This window comes from Mobula hypostoma, chromosome X1 (genome assembly GCF_963921235.1).
Source record: "Mobula hypostoma chromosome X1, sMobHyp1.1, whole genome shotgun sequence".
NCBI classification, from domain to species: Eukaryota; Metazoa; Chordata; class Chondrichthyes; order Myliobatiformes; family Myliobatidae; genus Mobula; species Mobula hypostoma.
Window position 1 is genome coordinate 18,528,926 of NC_086128.1, and position 20,158 is coordinate 18,549,083.

The 20,158-nt window shown below is 44.6% G+C and overlaps 1 protein-coding gene across 1 annotated transcript; it reads left to right on the plus strand.

Annotated features, from left to right (window-relative positions):
- The first annotated feature begins 3,687 nt into the window (after positions 1–3,687).
- LOC134340196 (anti-apoptotic protein NR13-like) lies at positions 3,688–19,150 on the plus strand. The gene has a single exon (XM_063037171.1). It carries the CDS (start codon positions 6,865–6,867, stop codon positions 7,555–7,557), a length of 693 nt encoding a protein of 230 aa, XP_062893241.1. The 5' UTR covers positions 3,688–6,864; the 3' UTR covers positions 7,558–19,150.
- The last annotated feature ends 1,008 nt before the right edge of the window (positions 19,151–20,158 follow it).

Here is a 20,158-nt window from a genome sequence, read left to right on the forward strand (position 1 = left end):
ACCTATCTCTGGGGACTGGTGTCTAAGTTGGGAGAACTGTCCCACAGACCGATGAAGCAGCAGCCTGACACACTTGTACTCACAGAACCTGACATGGCAGATACTGTGCCAAACTCAACCTTCCCAATCACTGGCATGACAGACCCACCAGAGGGGTTGGCACAATGATAGACAGGCAGAAGGGAGAACTCCTGGGAGTTCGAACATTGACTCCTTACCCCATGATGGCTCCCAGCAAAAGGGCCAAACATGGGTATGGAATCATCTACCTGAGTCTATGACCAGAGGGCACAGCCTCAGAATACAAGGACATCTCTTTAGAACAGAGATAAGGAGGAATTTTTTTTAAGCCAGAGGGTGGTGAATCTGTGGAATTCATAGCCACAGATAGCAGTGGAGGCCAAGTCATTGGGTATATTTAAAGCAGAGGTTGACAGTTTATTGATTAGTAAGGGTGTCAAAGGTTACAGGGAGATGACAGGAGTTGGCATACCTCCGGTTAAGATGGCACTACTGAACTCATGTGCCAGCTGTCTGGTAGAAGAAATCCGACTACATAACATTACTAAAAATACCTTTCCGGAGGTAATTTGTGTTAAATTATTGCCGCAAACAGAGAAGGGGTGAGTGATGGTGTGGCGAGTTCAAGGGATGAGCTGAGATGGTGTGTTGCAGAATCGTTGCGGATGCGGGTCTGATGCCCGTACGACTGCTTTGGGTGTGAAGTTGGGTCACCCTGGGTGCCGAAAGGAGAAGTCGGGTCCTGGACAGAGAACGTTCAGTGCTCATTCAACTGGCTTGGTTGCGAGGTTGGATCACTCTGGGCACCAAGCTGATTCAACGAGGTTGAGAGTGGCTTCGGACTGGGTGATGAAATCTGGGCCCAGGGCAAGTCGCTGGATGGCGCGGTCTAGGCCCGGAGCCTTTCGCTGCAGCAGTGCCCGGGTCTGAGGACTCAATTTGGTTCGGAATCTGGTTGTTCGACTCAATTGTTCACATGATTTGAGTTTTTTTCTTTCTCTTGGGCATTGAGTGTTGGTCTTTTATTTAATTGGGTTCTTTTGGGTTCCTTGCTTTGTGACCAAGCAAATTTCAAGGTTGTATAATTTATACATTTTTTGATAATAACTGTACTTGAATAGGGGTGAGAGAGAAAATAAACCAGCCGTAGAGAATGGCGGTGCAGACTTGAAGGGCCGAATGGCCTAATTCTGTTCTTATTTCTTACATTCTTATGGTTTTATGATTCCCACCTCCATCCACCCTCAGCCCATGAGTACGTTCCACCCTCAGCTCATGAATATGTTTGTTTATTTATTTAGACACAGCGCAGTGTAGGCTCTTCTGGCCTTTCGAGTCACACTGCCCAGCAATCTCCCAATTTAATCCTGGTCTAGTCACTGGACAATTTACAATGACCAATTAACTTAACAACCGGTACGTCTTTGGACTGTGGAAGGAAACCGTAACACCCAGAGGAATCCCACGCTGTCACGGGGAGAACATACAAACTCCTTACAGACAGTGGTGGGAATTGAGCCCGGGTGACTGGTACTGTAAAGCGTTATGCTAGCCATTACACCACCTTGCGCTCCCCTATGTCAAAACACTGAAGCAGCAAGGTTACTGAATGCACTATGTGAGGGGTGTCACTGTGCATCAGCAAGCTGTCTTGGTCGCATGAGTGTTGACCCACTCCTCAAAGACATAGCCACCAGACTGGGTCTGCAGCAAGTAGTGAGCCCCCAGTGACACTGTGACTTCAGTCCCTGAGACCGACATGACAGAATCTTTCAGCAGGGTGAACCCACGGTAAGCATCTGGTACCTGGCCAAGTGCTAAAGACCTGTGCTGATCAACTAGCTAGAGTGTTCATCAATATCTTTAACCTCTCACTTTGGCAGTCTGAGGTACCCACCTGCTTCAGGCAGGCCTAAGAAGAGCATGGTGATCTGCCTCAATGACTATCATCCAGTAGCACTTACATCCACCGTGATGAAGTGCTTTGAGAGGTTGGCGATGAAACATATCAACTCCTCCCTGAGAAGCAACTTGGATCCTCTGCAACTTACCTACCAACACAACAGGCCAGCAGCAGATGTCAGTTCAGTGGCTCTTCACTGAACCCTGGAACATCTGGACAGCAAAAAATGCATACATCAGGATGCTTTAGATCTCAGCGTTCAATACCATCATCCCCTCAGAACTAATCAACAAGCTTCAAGACCTAATCCTCAACACCTCCTTGTGCAATCGGATCCTCGATTTCCTCACTTGCAGACCCCAGTCAGTTCAGATTGGCAAAAGCATCTCCTCCACAATCTCCATCAGCACAGGTGCACCACAAGGCTGTGTGCTAAGCCCCCTGCTATACTCACTTTATACTGTACTTATGACTATGAGTTTAAGCACAGCTCCAATGCCATATTTAAGTTTGCTGACAACACCACTGCTGTTGGCCAAATCAAAGCGGGTGACGAATCAGCATATAGGAGGGAGATTGAAAATCTGGCTGAATGGTACCACAACAGCCTCTCACTCAATGTCAGCAGAACCAAGGAGCTGATTATTGACTTCAGGAGGAGGAAACCAGAGGTCCACGAGCCAGTCCTCATCAGGGGATCAGAGGTGGAGAGGGTCAGTACCTTTAAATTCCTCAGTGTTAATATTACAAAGGATCTGTCCTGGGTTAGCATGTGCTATTGTGAAGAAAGCACCACAGCGCCTTTGCTTCCTTAGAAGTTTGCAAAGATTTGGCATGACACCTAAATCTGACAAGCTTCTATAGAGCAACATACATCAAAGTTGCTGGTGAACGCAGCAGGCCAGGCAGCATCTATAGGAAGAAGCGCAGTCGACGTTTCAGGCCGAGACCCTTCGTCAGGACTTCTATAGATGTGTAGCGGAGAGTATATTGACTGGTGTTTCCATATCACAGCCTGGTACGGAAACACAATGCCCTTGAACTGAAAGTCTTACAAAAAGTAACAGATATGGCCCAGTCCATCATGGGTAAAGCCTTCCCCACCATTGAACACATCTAGACGGAGCGCTGTTGCAGGACCCCCACCACCCAGGCCATGCTCTCTTCTTGCTGCTGCCTTCAGGAAGGAGGTAGAAGAGCCTCAGATTCAGGAACAGTTATTACCCCTCAACCATCAGGCTCTTGAACTAGAGTGGATAACTTACCTTAACTTCACTTGCCCCATCACCGAAATGCTCCCACAACCTGGGGGTTCACTTTTGAGAAGTTTTCATCTGATGTTCTTGATATTTTTTGTTTTGTTTTTCTTTTGTTTTTGCAGAGTTTGTTGCCTTTTGCACTCTGGTTGTTTGTCCACCCTGTTGGGTGTGGTCTTTCATTGATTCTATTCCCACAACGAATCTCAGGGTTGGTTATGGGGACATATGTGAACTTTGATAATAAATTTACTTCTTGATCTTTGAACTTTGAACCACCATGAAGAATGTACCTCTTTGTCCTCTTCCTCACCAACTGGTTTACAACAGAAACTTCTTCCCCTCCACCATCAGATTTCTGAATGGTCCACGAACCCACGACACTACTTCGCTTTCTTTTTCACTACTTAGTTATATTCTATATTTCTTATTCTAACTAATACTAATATTTTTATGTATTGCAGTGCTGCTGCAAAACAACAAATTTCATGGTGTTTGCCAGTGATAATAAACCCAATTCTCACTCTGGTTTATTCATCCTGTTCACTTGACTACCACCCCATACCAACTGATTAAAGAAAGACAAAATACCAATCTCACTTCATATATTTTTAATACTGTGTAACAAAGCTTTAAAATACATCCAGCTTCTTTGAGGATTGACCATTGCAGATCAAGAACAACTTTTTTTTTAAAAAAGTTAACATTCAAAAAGACATGAAATAATTATTTTATCTAGAAAGCATTGGAGTGAGGTAGAAATTGTTACAGATACTGTAAAGCTATAATGTGAAGAATGCTTTTGAAGTAATACAATTTTGGGAACTAATACTTGACCATCTTTTATCCCCATCTATACATTCAATTCTCCAATAAAGAGAAAACAGATTGCTTGTTATACAACACATGCTGTCTAAAGATGAAATCATTCATCACATTGCAGTGTTTGGCTGTGATTCTCACTAATGGTATGAGGTTGGATAATTTTAGTATTCTGAGGGCAGCCCTGCTGGCTGCCCTTTATCACCACTACTTTTTTACAGTAGTGATCGAGCCATTGGCAGAGGCTATTCGGTGAGACTCCAAAATATCTGCTCCAGACATAGGACTAAAATCACATAAAATTACATTGTATGCAGATAATGTTCTAATTTTCTTATCGAACCCTGCTATATCAGTGCACCACCTTATACAATACATTAATTCATTTAGCTCCTTTTCAGGCTATAAAATCAACTTTACTAAATCAGAGGCTATGCCTCTGGAGAACCTGCAGCAGGTACCTGACACTCAGGGTGTTTTCCCCTTTAAATGGCCACAGACAAGTTTTGTTTACCTAGGCATATTCATCACACCTACGTTTGATCAATTGTTCAAAGCTAACTTTACACAGTTATTTGACAAAATCAAACAGGATCTTGAGCGATGGAGCACTCTTCCCATTTCTTGGCTTGGCTGAATATCCTTGCTCAAAATGAACATTCTTCCTTGTCTGCTCTACCCAATACCCAGTCATTTTTACCCAACAAACACTTAAAACAATAAATGGCTGGTTTGGTTCTTTTATTTGGAACAAAAAAAGACCCTGTATTAAAATGTCTAAGTTACAGCTTCCCAGTAGTCTAGGGGGCCTGGATTTTCCAGACATTAAAAAATATCAGTTAAGTTCCTTTTTATCTTATGTGGTTGACTGGGTTTGTAGGGATCCCTCCTCAGTTTGGCTGGACATTGAAGCCTCACAAACAAAATGCCCTCTTATTAATTTGCTTTTCCTCAATAAATGAAATTAGTTAAGGAATATTGTCGCAATCCAATAACAATTAATACAGTCAGGGCTTGGAGGGTGGTGTGACAAATTGAGGGCAACGCAGCGAAAATATCACCCTTCACTCCAATAACTGGCAGTCCAGATTTTCAGCCTGGCATAATGGATCCTGGATTTAAACTTTGGATTTCTAAGGGTATTTTCCATCTAGGAGACTTGTTTGATGAAGGAATGATGATGTCTTTTAGTCAAATAGTACAGAAATTCAACATACCCAGCAAGGGTCTTTTTCGTTTCTTTCAGATAAGAGATTATATACAGAAAAAAACATCATTGTTAACTGATTTCTATAGTTCTGACATAGAAAAGAGGGTGTTTTGTTCTAAGGGTGAAGTCTCCATTAGTACTTTTTACAGCATCCTGAGGGAATGTTCTTGTGGAGAGGCTGAGCAGTTGGGAAGGGTCTGGGAGGAAGAGCTGGGAGTAGAAATTACAGCAGAAACATGGGAAGACATCTGTGATAATGCAAAGAAAATTTCAGTTTGTAATAGAACTAAAACATTGCAACTCAAAATTCTGCATAGAGCCCATCTGACTTCACGTCGTCTCTTGAAATTTAAGACGGGGGTTTCTTCAATGTGTTCTAAATGTAAAGGAAATACTGGAACTCTCACCTATTGTTTTAGGACTTGTCCCAAACTTCAGGCATACTGGAGTGATATTTTGGGTGAAATGGAAAAGATTCTGAAGATGGAGCTTGAACTGGACCCAGTGTCTTTTCTCTTAGGCTTACCCAGCAGTCATATTATTAATGCACATCAGAAAAAACTTTTTAACGTCCTGACTTTTTGTGCGAGGAAGAACATTTTACTTTGTTGGATATCCAATAAGGCCCTTGGACTTTCTGGTTGGCGTAAGTTAATCATGGAGTACATTCCTTTGGACTTTTTAACATGTATGGTACACTCAAAAACAAATAGTTTTCATAAAACATTGCAACCTTTTCTACAGTATGTAGATGTAAACCTGTCCGCGATACTAATAAGGGCTTTTGTATAGGATGTGGTGGTGATGTTTATACCTTGATGGAAGTGTTCTGATAGTTGATATCAGTGAGGGGAAGAAATGTAAATGTACCTGGAAATTGAAAGTTTTGTTATGCTGAGCAAAAAAATACATCCCATTTCTTTGAGATTGATCATTGCAGATCAAGAACAACTGTTTTTTTTTAAAAAAAGCTAACATTCAAAAAGACATGGAAAAAATATTTAATCTAGAAAGCATTGGAGTGAGGTAGAAATTGTTACAGATACTGTAAAGCTATAATGTGAAGAATGCTTTTGAAGGTAATACAGTTTTGGGAACTAATACTTGACCATCTTTTATCCCCATATATACATTCAATTCTCCAATAAAGAGAAAACAGATTGCTTGTTACAATGGTGATAGGTTTTTGCTTTATCTGCTTTCACCACCCTACATTTCCAATAATTCAAGGCTTTGTTTGTGTTGGGCACGTGGCCAAGTGGTCTAGTGATTCGTTCGTCTAGTGATCTGAAGGTCGCTAGTTCGAGCCTCAGCTGTGGCAGCGTGTTTGTGTCCTTGAGCAAGGCACTTAATCACACATTTGCTCTAGTGTCTGTGCGAGGAGTGGCGCCCCACACAGGCTTCCAATCTGGGACTTGCAAGGCATGAAAATGCCAGACGCAGGCCTCTCATGGTCTGAGTCGACATTCCCTCCCCCCTTTGTATTTGACTTTAGTAAACAGTTTTGTGGGATGAACATGTAGGGCTTGTGCTTTTTGATCTTGTCACGTGAGCAGTCACGTGAGCAGTCGAGACCGGCGGCCGTTACTGGGGCAACAGCAGCACGGGTGCAGGCAAGCGGCAGGAGTCAGAGGGTGGGAACGGCGGCGCCAATGCCCGACTCGGACATGGCAGAGAGGATTCATGGCTGCTTGAGGGAGGAGACGCTGGTGTTGGTCCAGGATTACCTGCAGCACTGCCTGAGCCTGAGCTGGGAGCAGAGGCCGCCCAACAAGATGGCTTTCACCCTGCGCAAGGTCGCCTACCAGATGGTGGAGCAGCACCAGGCTGCCTTCAGCAACATGAAGAATGGCTTGGAAAATGGCCTGCAGGTCTACGCCATGTCATGGAGCGGGGCGGCTGGGCCTGTGGGAGAGTCGGTGGTGGTGGCCGAGGACATTGCAGTTGTGGCGGCCAACTTCCTGCGCCGGGTGGTGGAGGAGATGTTGGCCGACGAGAAGATAAACTGGGGCTGGGTGGTGTGCATCTTCACCTCCACGCTGTGCCACCATTTCAGGGACTCGGGCCTCGTCATGTGCCCTGAGGCTGGGCCGGGCCCACTGAATATGCTGGCGAAGAGTGTGGCCAACTGCCTGGGCAAGGAGAGGCGAGAGTGGATCCAGAAAAACGGAGGTTGGGATGGATTTCTCAGATTCTTCAGCAGGGATGAGCACTGGCAAGAATCAACAGTGCGAAATATGTTGATAAAGGTTGCTGGCTTTGGTATAGCTGGGTTAGCTTGCCTTCTTGCTGACCGATATTTGCCAATGTTAAGTTTGTTTAGTGTACACAAACTCTTAAATTAATATACTGTTTTGGGGTCTATGGGGTGTGTAGGGAGGGGTAGCACCTCTGGTGGGGGGCCTGCTGTGCCCTTTTCAGGGCAGCTCGTCCACCTTTGGTCCGCACCTGGCGCTCAGCTCTCACCTGTGGCTCCAAGTAGCTGTAACATGCGCAGCGGCCACACCCCGGTAAACCGTCTCGGCAGACGGGCCAAACCAGGTGAGGGTAGCCGACGGGTCTTCGACCCTTGGTCAGGTAGGGGATTTGCCTGTCCCAGCGTGTGAAGTCTGGCCATGGCGGATTGAGCGGAGGAGACCAGTTAATGGTCAAACAGTCAAGAAGGCAGGCCAGCAGGCGTTATGGAGCGCTAAGAGCACGACAAGGCACTTAGACGTCCTGGTCATCCACTGCAAGAGGTGGTGATCCCTTTAAACTCACCTGGCAGAAGGCAAAGGCAAACCACTGCTGTAACCTGCCGAGTACATGATTTCCCAATGTATCAGAGTGGCATGGAGGGAAATCGTTCACCAACTGGAAACTCCAGATGCAACCTAACGATGAAACAGTCTTATGAATGACTCCACTCTTATGTTTAGTACAGAGATCACACCCATCAATCAAGATCCAAAGATAAACGTACTCAGGTACCAAAAGTTAGAAAAATATAGAAAATAGCTTAATTTGAATAAAGAGAAATAGTCATTTCATCGCACAATTTATATCAGTATGTATGACTTTTTTGGCTAATTTTTGAATCATTTGTTATTACCATCAGTATAAATCCAGGCCATGCCATCTTGCAGCTACCATCGGGCAGGAAGTACAGAAGCCTGAAATCCCACACAAACTGGTTCAGGAACAGCTACTTCCCTTCAACCATTCAGCTCTGAACACCCAGCAAATCCTGTATCTCAGCATGACCACTAATGACTACTTTGATCATTTTGCACTAAAATAAACTATGCTTCTTTATTGCCCTGTGTTCTTTCTTTTAAAAATTATGTATACAGTAATTTATGTTCCTCTTGTGAACGCTGCTTATCTGATGCTCAGGGGGCCTGTGATGCTCCTGCAAGTAATTTTTTTCATTAAACCTGTGCACACATATACTGATGCATATGACAATAAACTCAACCTTGAACTTTAAGGAAAGTAAACCCCTTTGTATTTGAAACCTTTAAAAACTGCAGTAAAAACGATGTTCAAGATACATCATTTTTAAAAAAGTTATTTAATTGAAATGAAGATCTAGAAAACATTTTTTTACAAAGTGTACATCTAATTAACCCCAATACTCAATGAAGAATTTAACCTTTCCCTTTGTTCATATTTGGTCCAACAAGTAAACAGTAAGCAAGTTGTTAGGTCACAGAAAAGGAATTCTGGAAATAATATAAAATTTCAAAAAACTTCTTAGCATTGAATTCAATGGTAAGTGATATACATGAAGTAGTAGGTATCTCAAATAAAAATTACTGATGGATTTATTAATGGCCTGAAAGAGTATCTTTCAATTCGGTTCCACTCTTTCTCCTTTGCTTTATTTTTCATGTAAAAATCCCATCATGTTCTTCAGTCTGAGTCTCTTTAGTTTTGGTTGTTGAAAAGTTGTGTAACCTTTTGTTAATATAGAAAATGTGCAACCAATTCCTCAACACTCACTAAGCTGAACATTAAAAAAGCAATACCAGATTGTGAACTGTCAACTACAGTTCAACTTAACTCAACATTTTACAAAGAAAGCAGTCCAAAGCATACCATTTTACAAAATCGCAGAGTCTTGCTTAGCTGAGGAATAGGGAGATTGCTCGGATACACTGACCTGTAAGATTTCAGTCATTTTGTCAAGAAGTTTAATACAAATTGTAAGCATCAAACTTCACACCTATTTCGGAAATCCTTTGCAAAATCTATCATTAAAGAAACCCAACTAGGCCATGCTTTCTCCTTTCAGCTACCATTGGGCAGGAGACGCAGAAACCTGAAAACCCATACCACCAAAATCAAGAAGAGCCATGTCTCTTCAACCATTTGGTCTTGAACCAACCAGTACAACCCTAATCACTACATTAGTATAGCAACTCCATGACCACTTTGCAGTGCAACGAGTTTCGCTTCTTCTGTGTTTTGTTTTTTTTTTCTGTAGAGATTGTGCTCTTTCTGGCAACAAAATGTGCATAATTCATGTTTAATTTATGCTTTTCTTGTTAATGTGTATCTGATATTATGTGCCTGTGATGCTGCAAGTCAGTTTTTCATTGCAACTTTGCTCACATGTACTTGTGCATATGACAATAAACTTGACTTTGATTTCGACTTTGACAGGTATCATGTTCTTTCCAGGCACTGATGCTGCCTCTTCAAAAACCATGATACTACATCTAGGTTGAAGCACAAGACACAGCTTTCACCAGCAAGAATAATTGGTCTACTGCAAGCCAGGCAGGTTCTCAAGGGCTGCTCTTCAGAAAGTTTTTTTTTAAATGACTAAAATGATTATGGAACAAAGGAATCTGTGGGAGTATTTTCCTCTGTGTTCGAAGTTAGTTGGTAATCAGAAGGTGACCATGGCCTTTTAGAATTGATCAGAAATATGGTTCTATACCTGTCATTTTAAAAGGGTGAAAGATAAGTAGAAAAGAAAGTCAAGGGAAAACCCAATGAAATCACTGCAGGAGTTATATTTGCAAAGTGAAGCCCAATAATCAACACAGTTGGAAGATTTGAAGATCTGCATTAGTTTACAGTGCAACATACATTTCTATTCACATACGAAGGCAATATCCATCATTAAGGACCCTCACCATTTGGGACATGCTCTCTTCCCCTTATTACCATGGGGGAGGAAGTACAGGAGGCTGAAGACCCATATTCATGTTTGAAGAACAGCTTCTTCCCCTCCATTATCAAATTTCTGAGTGGTCCATGAACCCTATCTCAAAATTCATCTTTTGCACAATTATTTATCTTTGTAATTTATACCAATATTATGTCTCATACTGTACTGCTGCCACAAAACAAACTTCACAACATTCTGTATCTCAGTGATAACAGACCTGATTCTGATTCAAGAAATCAACTGAAAGCAGAAAAATAAGTTATTATTCATTGAGCAGTTTGTTGCTTTCTTGAGAACCACTGGGGGTTCCACTGGTCTAGGAGACACCGAGAAAATTCTGAATACTGAAGGAATGAATGATCGTCAAGTTCATCATTCCCAAAATTTGACAGTGTGTACCTGACTAGCAGGCTCCAAAGGAGTTCTACATGTTAAATACATGCTGTGTCAGGCCTGCTTCCACTAACACATCTCAGCCTCCCAGCCTTCACCCAGCTCATAGCATTCATCTGCCACTCATTCCAGACTCATCACCTGCAACCTATTTAACCTCAATTCTCAGTCATAGTCCTTGTTTGAGTTGGAGAAGCTTAAGATTGATCACAAATGAATATTTAAATAACAAATGGGGATGTTATCTAAAGATTTTTACTGATGGCTCATTGGACCCAGAGAGCAGTAGGGCAGGATTTGGGATGTATGTGTCTCAACTTGGAGTTAAGAATGGTCACCGGGTTTCAGATGGTGTTTCTGTCTTTGCAACAGAATTATTAGCAATCCTCTGGGCCTTATGGTGGATAGAAGACTCTCGACCACGGAGGGTTATCATCTGTTCGGATTCTGCTGCTGCCTTAGAGTCTATAAAAGGGAGTAAATCAAAAGTTCGTCCTGACATAATTATTGAGATTCTCTTAGTGTTGTTTAGAGTAGGGAAGATGGGTTGTGCAGTTAGATTTTCATGGATACCTGTGCATGCTGTGGTGGAAGGAAATTAAATTGTGAATGGCATTTCAAAGTCTTCCTTACAGAGCAGGCAAGTAGAAATTAGAGTTCCCCTAGGCAGAGCAGAATTGAGTAGTAGGATTAAAAAAGGTATAGAGAAGTGGCAGGAGGATTGGAAAATGAATTAAGGGGCAGGCATTATTTTTCTAGTCACCCACTAGTTAAAAAGGTCTCAGACTGTTACCTTTTAAGTCGCAGAGATATGGTGAAATTTACAAGACTTAGGTTGGGGCATTGTGGGTTAAACTATTATTTAAAGATAATAGGAAAACATCCTACTGGATTATGTGACTGTGGTAGTCCAGAGACAGTCCAGCATGTTTTGCTGAGCTGTAATCGATACAAAATTGAAAGACGCATATTGTTCAAGAGGCTATCTGGGAGGGGGGAGAGGAGGAGGGGGAGGAGGATGAGGGGACGAGGAGGAGGAGGAGGAGGGGGGAGAGGAGGAGGAGGAGGAGAAGAAGAAGAATCCATGTGCTGGTTGTGACAATTGGTGGTGCTGAACTAAATGGTGTGGGGATGTTGGGAAGCAGAGTAGGTTCAGGTAGTGGTGAGGATCTGGAAAAGGAACTGGAAATAGAGGATTAGGGAGATTGTGGTTTGGTGGAAGGAGCTTGGAACGAAGTTGAATCAAGATCGGGAAAATGAAAAAAGAAACATAATATTGCAGTGATATCTAGTAATGAAAAAAAGAGAGAATGACATTAAGGTATTGTTTAAGCTTGATCCAGAACAGCCTTCTTCCATCAATCTCTGTCATGGTCCGGTCCATGAAATCTGCATTCCGGTTCGCGGTCCGGTCCATGTTCCTTATTTCAGGTTTTCTCCAGTTTCTGTTGAGGCAGCTGATTCTCATTTGGACTGGCTTCATAAATAGCTTCAGGAGTCAGCCTCTGGCTGCCTTGAAGGGTGTGCTTAGGAGTGGTTAAAACTTTCCCAGTGTGTGCACTCCAAGTTGAAGCAAATGAAATGCCATTGGGGCTGTGGTGTAAACAGCTGGAGGCCAATTACTGGATTAATTTAAGGGGACATGGTGATAGCCATCCTACAAAAAGAGTGTTGCAGACATGCTTGGAGAAGGAGAGGACACAAAGAAAGTTTCGGCTGGACAGGAGAGCAAACAGCAAAAGATATGGGTGTATACGATAAAGAGTTTTGTCCAAGTGTAGTGTGGCTTGTCAGACCTTTCTGGGCATTAGAAAATCCCTCTGTAGATTTGGAATTGCTTAAGATTAAACACAGTAATAAGATGGCTGATATACTCAGTGAATATCATAGTTACAGGGAATGTAAATATAAAGACATACAGATTTTTACGGATGGCTCAAAGGATCCAGAAACAGGTGCAACAGGGTCTGCAATTGTTGTGCCAAGTTATCGAGTGGAAATTAGCAAGAGAACACCTGATTGCTTGAGTGTATGTGCAGTTGAAATGTTTGCCATATTGTTAGCACTAGAATGGAGTGAGCAGGTTGATTGTATAATATTGTGATGTGTAGCGATTCTGTATCGACCCTTGCAAGCATTAAGGTGGGTACGGCTAGAGGTCACCAGGATCTGCTTTAGGAAATCCTGTTTGAAAATTCAAGACTGGCTAGACAAGGCAAAAATATCACATTCATGTGGGTTCCAGCACATTCAGGTATTATGGGAAATGAGACAGCAGATAGACTGGCAAAAGCAGCAGTCAAAAAAGGATCTATAGAGGTCAATATTAAACTATCAAAATCAGAGGGGAAGAGCATAGTGTGGAGAAGGATAAATCATCAGTGGCAGCAGCATTGGGATAGAGCAATAAAAGGAAGACATTTACATTCAATTCAGAACAGAGTAGATATGGGAAGAAGTAGGGGAGTAAAGCGGAAGGAGCAAGTAATTATAAGTAGACTGAGAATTGGGCACAGCAACCTTAATGGCACTCTGGCCATCATAAACAAACATCCAACAGGTTTTTGCGATCTATGTCAGGAGACTGAAATAGTAGAGCATATCCTTATTTCATGCCGGAAATTTACACAGGAAAGACAATAAATGTTACAACAATTACGCAAAATAGGACTGGTAGAGAACAGTGTTAGAGGTTTATTGGAATGTGGGGAGAGTGTTCGGGGAGGAAATGGTTGTTTAGTTTTTTAAGGGTGACGGGACTGGAAAGACAGCTTTAAAGTGAATGGACAATGAGGGACAATAAATCCTGAAGATGGCTGTAATGCAACAGTGTGGATGCCAACTGCCGTAAAACTCAAGGAAGGAAGAAGCCGCCTCTGGCTGCTGGATTGTTCCTGTCCATATCCCCTGTCTGAATCCCTTCTGTTCCCCTTCCTTCTGTTGCCTCGTCTGAAGCCTTGCCTTGCCTGAAACCTTGTCTCATCTGAAGCCTTGCCTCACCTTGCCTCATCTGAAGCCTTGCCTTGTCTAAAGCCTCGCCTCGTCTGAAGCCTCACCTTGCGTTGTTTGAAGCTTTGCCTCACCTGTAACCCTCACTTGCACTGCTGTCTAGTTCAATCGCTGAAACTAGATAAGGAACTGTCTCTGTGTCCACGCCTTCACTAGGTAGGTCCAGCCATTTGCCGCTACCTCGTGTTGCAAACCCTCTGTCTCTGTCCACGCCTTTGCTAGGCAGGTCTGGCTGTCTGTCGCTACCTAGTGTTGGGAACTGTCTGTGTCCACGCCTTCGCTAGGTAGGTCCGGCCATTGGCCGTCTACCACTACCTTGTGTTGGGAACCGTCTTGTCGTATTCTGCATTTTGTGTAATGAGTTCGGCCCTATGTCCTGTACCCAAGGAGGGGTCCCGGCTCTGTGTTCTGTGTATGAGTCCTGGCCCTATGTCCTGTTTCCAAGGAGGGGGTCCTGGCTCTGTGTTCCATGTTCCTGTCTCTCCCTCGACCAAGGCTCTGCGTTCCTGTCTCTCCCTCGACCAAGTCAAGGATTCGGGGTCTCGTCCAGTCCTAGCCATGATCCAAGAACCTTGTCCTGTCCAAGTCAAGGCTTTGTGTTCTCGTCCTGTGCTGGAGTTCCCTCGTCTTGCCCAGGAGTCTCTCGTTCTGTCCTGTAGCCTCACCTAGTCCTGTCTCCCAAGACCACGTCATGTCTTCGCCTAGTTCCAGAGTCCGAGCCAGAGTCAAGACCCAGGGTCGGGTCCTTGTCCAGTCTCTGGCTCGGAGTCCAAGCCCAGGCTCCTAGTTCCAAGTTCCATGTCCTGGTTCCGCTATCCAGTCAAGTCCTAGCCTAGGCCCCGTATCCTTGTCTCGTCCAGGGCCTGTGTCATGTCCAGCATCCTTTCTTCCCCACTTCCTTTGCTTTCTTGACTACCTAGTCCTGTTCCTTGTACTTCAGTGTCTGTGTCTTGCAGTTGGGTCCGCTACCAATGCCCTCCCCGTATGACAATCTCATTAAGTTAACTAGAGAGTTGAAATCTGTTATGGGGATATAGATTGTCCATGTACTTTGAGAAGAGGGAGTTTGTTAATCATTTGTAAGGATAAGAAACAGTGTGAGAAGGCCTTACGTTTGAAGACTTTGCTTGGCAAAATGATAGTATCTATGTTGCCTTATGAAAATAGAGGTATTAGTGGTGTCATAATGGGTGTTCCAGTGGAGATTTCAAAAGATGAGGTTAAATCTCATTTATTGGGAGGTAAGGTTAAGGAAGTAAAGAAATTCCAAGCAGTTAACAATGAGGAAAAGATGGATAATTTATCTGTATTGACTTATTTTGATGAGACAAAGCTCTCTGATAAAGTTAGTTCGGAGTATTATTATAATATGCACCCAATGGCACCAGCTTCCAGAATTTGATGTTCTAACTCCCTGGAGTATGGACAGCTGGCATGGCCCCTATGGAATCTAATGAGAACTTCCTGGAAAAAACAACACATCCCATCACAGTGGCAAAGAGCTGTGGTGGTGTCCATCCCCAAAGAGCAGAACTCCAGTTCCATCAACCAGTTCAGGAGGATTGCACTGTTGAATATTGAGGGGAAAATCTTCTTCTCTGTCATGGCTAAGAGGATGACCAGCTACTTATGGGCAATGGATACACTAACACCAGCTGCCAGAAGGCAGGAATTCCAGGCTTCTCAGGATGTGTGGAGCACGCATCATTGAAATGGGACCAGATCCCACGAGTCAAGCGCGAAGAAGGTGACCTACATGTCATGTGGCTGGATCTTGCGAGTGCCTGTGGATCTGTGCCATACCAGATCATCAACTTCGTGATGGAGTTCTTTTACATTCCTGACTGCATTAGAGGCCTGATTTCCAATTACTTCAGTGAGGCTTCTCTTTTTGAGACTTTACAACAGGGTAGTAGCAGCTCGAAGTAGACATTGCAATGGGGTATTCCATCTCTCCCACCCTGTTTGAGGCAGCCTTTGAGATCATCCTTATTGGAGCAAGGCAGGTGGTTGGAGGGATAAAGTTACAGTCAGGACAGAGGCTTCCTCCATTTGAGAAGCTACATGGATGATGTCACAAGCGTCCTTCAGCCGGCTGCGTGTACAAGAAGGCTGCTGAAGAGGCTGGACCAGCTAGTGACATGGGCAAGGAGGAAGATCAAGCACTCTAAGTTATGAAGCCTATCCCTCTGAAAAGGGGTCAAAGGCAACAACATCTCTTTTGTTGTAGGAAGCGAGGAAATCCCATTGTTGGCCAGGCAGCCCATGCGGAGCCTTGGGAGACAGTACACTGCAGAGTTCTGTGACAGGAAGATGGGAAAAGTAGCACAGAAACAGCTCGCAGACAGCATGGCCAGAATCATCCAGAGTCAACTACCCAGGAAGTATAAAGTTTGGTGCTTACAGTTCATACTGTACCAAAGAGTGATGTGGCCCCTGAAAATGTGTAAAATTCCCTCATCAACAGCCAGTAGGATGGATGGGATCGCCAACTCGTACATCCAGAAATGGCTGCGGCTTCCTCAGTGTTTCTCAGACACTGGCCGCTTTGGGAAGAACATGTTGCAGCTGCTACTAAAATCCATCAGTCTGGGGGTACAAGCAGGAGAAAACTGGAATGGTCATTATGCTGAGGGAGTCCACTGACCCGCTGCTGAGGAGTGCCAATGCTCCAATCCATACTGGCCGTAAATGGAAAGCTCAAGCTGAAGAAGACCAGGTCATCAGCAGGCTGCAGCACCAAGAGGCTGTCGGCAGAGTCCAGGCTGGACACGTAGGATTTGGCTGGGGGAAGGCAGCACATTTCTAGTCCAAGGCCTCGAAGAAAGAGGAAAGCCATGGTAGTAGAGGAGGTGACAAGGACAGAGCAGGAGCACTACAGGGTGAAGGCAGTGGCACATGGCCTCCAAGCAAGCTGGACAACATGGAGGGTGCCATCAACAGGTCACCAACAGGTCATTCAGCTGGTCTGGTCTGAAGATCCCACGAGCCAGACTCAGCTTCCTGATCCGGGCAACCAATGACACCTTGCCCTGTCCCCGAAATCATCACCAGTGCCGACCTCCAACACAAGGTTGCAAGACTGAGCTGTCCCAGGGGTGTTACAGATGGTGACATGACTAGGTCCTAAAGAAACTGGCGGAGATCCTAGAGATCTGGAGGCGGGATGCGCGAAGCAGCCTTTCCCCAGTGGAATGACAACTCATCCCATTTGTTAAGGCTGATAAGAGCGCTGAATGCACCCGCCCAAGAGCTCTGTCAGGGCTCTTCTCCACAGGCAAGGAGTGGAACATGATGGAAGATCTCAGCAGACAGCTACAGTTTCCCATGGAAATCACCACATCTCTCTGCCCAGACATAGTTCAGTGGTCCAGAGCCGCCAAGACAGTCCTCCTCACTGAGTTAACCATCCCATGGGCAGAAGGATTGGAGGCTGAAGTACTCAGACCTGGCAGTGGAGTGTAAGGAAGCTGGAGGACCATCATCTACTCTGTGAAGGTAGGATACCGGGGCTTTGTCGGTACATCAATGACAAGGTTACTCCGTGATATGGCAGTGACTGGAACGAGGCTCAGGGGGGCCACCAGCGAGTTGCCTGAAGAGGCAGGAAAGGGCAGCTTTTGGCTGTGGCTGAGGAGGAAGGAGAATAATTGGGGGACTGACTAACCCCACTGAAAGCTGCAGGGGGTGCACGTCCCTGCCACTGCTCTGCCACAAGGAGATGTACCAGGGCTAAGTGGGTGAAACATCAGTGAGTGGTGATCCCTGGCTGATGACCCTGCAGCTGATCTAAGGACACTGTTGGAGGTGTGGCAGGCAGCAATGCCAAGCAGAAAACCTCTTCCAGTAAAATTCATTGTTGGCATCACAGTTCACTTGCTAAAGATACTTTACTAGTGGATAAAATGAAGTTTGTGATGTGGTGAATTGTACTGCTCAGACATCTAGCCATACTGAGAAAATTAAAATTATTGTGAAAGCTGCAGAAAAGTATCTTGATGTAACTGGCATTTTATGGGAACCTGTAAATTAAGCTCTGATGGGCGGGGTATCTGTACGCTAGTCTATTTGTGAAGGTAGATAAAACAATTAAAAATATTGCAGTGGAATGCGAGAAGCCTGATTTCTAATGGTAAGAAGTCCTGAAGAAGGGTCTTGGCCCAAAACATCAACTGTTTATTCATTTCCATAGATGCTACCTGACCTGCTGAGTTCCTCCAACATTTTCTGTGTTGCCTTAAATTTCACGCATCTGCAGATTTTCGCATGTTTGGAAGATTGAGAAGTTTATTTCTGATTTGTCAAATCCTCCCAATATATGTATTCAGGAAACCTGGTTGTTACCACATTTAAGTTTTTCTTAGCAGGATTATATTTTTTTGGGTGTGATAGGTTAGTTGGCAGAGGGGGTGGTGTTGCCAGTTTAATAAGGAAAGGGGTAGGGTATCGAGTTGTGAATGAAACTTATGAGGCACCTGCAGTGCAGATATTTGATTCAACAAGTAGGTTCATTTTAAGTGGTTAATTTTTACAATCCTTGTGAAAAACTTCCTATTGATTTATTGGAAAGTATATGCAGCTGTAGCTCATTAAGGGCTGTATTGTGTGGGGATTTTAATGCATACAGTTTGCTGCGGGGCTTCACCAAGAAGCTTCTTGGACAAAAGCAGAGTGGACGCCCATCTTGCACAAAAGAGGAGATTGATCAGCATCTCCAGAACACCTATGCAGACGCAACTAGGGAGCAAGACTTGGGGACATGCTGAGACAAGATGTGTCCACCAGCACCTACCACTGAGTTCAACAGCAGGGAGCCCAGCTTGAAAGAGGTCCAAGAAATAGTAAGACCAGCTAGGGCAATCTCAGCCCTTGGACCAAGTGGAGTACCATGCGAGTTGTTCAAGTGGTGTCCCAAACTTCTGTACAAACTGTGGAGGATCCTCAGGGTGATTTGGAGGAGGAGGAGAGAGGCCCACCAATGGAGGTTCACAGATGGTGCCTGGATTCCCAAGGAGAACTCCAAGAACATCAAGCAGATCCGAGTCATCTCACTGCTCAGCATGCCCATTGTCCAGTACTGTTGTCCATCAACCACCTACAAGGGCATATGTCCTGACTGTAACAACAACGTCAGTGCAGGATGCTGATGGATCCTTCAGGGTCAGGAGAAGCTCACTGCTTGGGCAAGGGTGAGTTTCAATCCTAAGAAATCCAAAACCTGTCAGTACCTCCAGTTGAACTTTGTCTTTTTGTGTGTTTTCCTCCTAGCCGTCAATCTGTGGTTTTGTATTGCCATGTGCTCTTGTTTGTTTTCATGCCCCATGTGCTCCTGCCCCCCCCCCCCGCTCGACTCAGGCCCCTGTATTACTGAGTACTCCACCTCTCACCTGTTTCTCATTATTACCTGTATTGCTGCCACCTGTGTCTCATTGTGCTCCACCTATCATCTGCCTCTCTGTTTATTGCTCAGTGTAGTTCAGTCCTGTGTTTTGGCAGATTGTGCTAGTAAGTTTTCCTGAGCATTTATACCTAAACTCTGTCCTTCTGAGTATTGACCCTCCCTGTTTGTTGACCCTGACTTCACCTGTTTATCTTGATTGTTCTGTTTTTTTGACTCTGCCTGATTCTGGTTTTTGGATTTCTCTGGATTTTTTGATCTCTGCCTGAACTTCGCTGACTTTGTTGCCCCTCTGGATTTGTTACTCAATAAATATCACTGTGTGCACAGTACTGGGTCTGCGATTGGGTCACTGCTCTAGTGCCAACAGTACAATCTGGCCAGAATGGATCCAGCAGACCCTGTCATCTTAAAGCTATTCTGGAACAACAGGGGGTGATGCTGGGGAGACACCAGAACCAGCTGGAGTCCGTGTTCAGGGCAGTAGAGTCGCTTTCTGCTAATGTAGTGGCCCAGACCCAGTCACTCCAGCTGTCCCAGAGCACCCCCCAACATTCTGTAACTGCATCTTCCACCCTGCCCTCTGCGTCCTCGCATGCTCCTCCCGTCTAAGAGCCCTGTCTGCCTCCTCCAGAGATGTACTCGGGTGAACCCAGTACCCACCGTCCTTTCCTTTCCCATTTTGAATTACAACCAACAGCATTTCTGACTGATCGAGCCAAGGTAGCCTACGTCATCACCCAACTGTCTGGTTGGGCGAGAGAATGGGGAACAGCCATCTGGGAGGCAGGCTCACCTTTCTGCATCAGTTTTCAGTTATTTTCTGAGGAGATGAGAAAAGTGTTTGGTTACTCCAAACATGGGAGAGAGGCCACCCGTGAAATGCTGTACACGCACCAGGGGTGCAGATCTGTGTCAGATTACACCATTTAGTTCCGGACTCTAGCCACCTCCAGCGGCTGGAACTCAAAGGCACAGTACGACA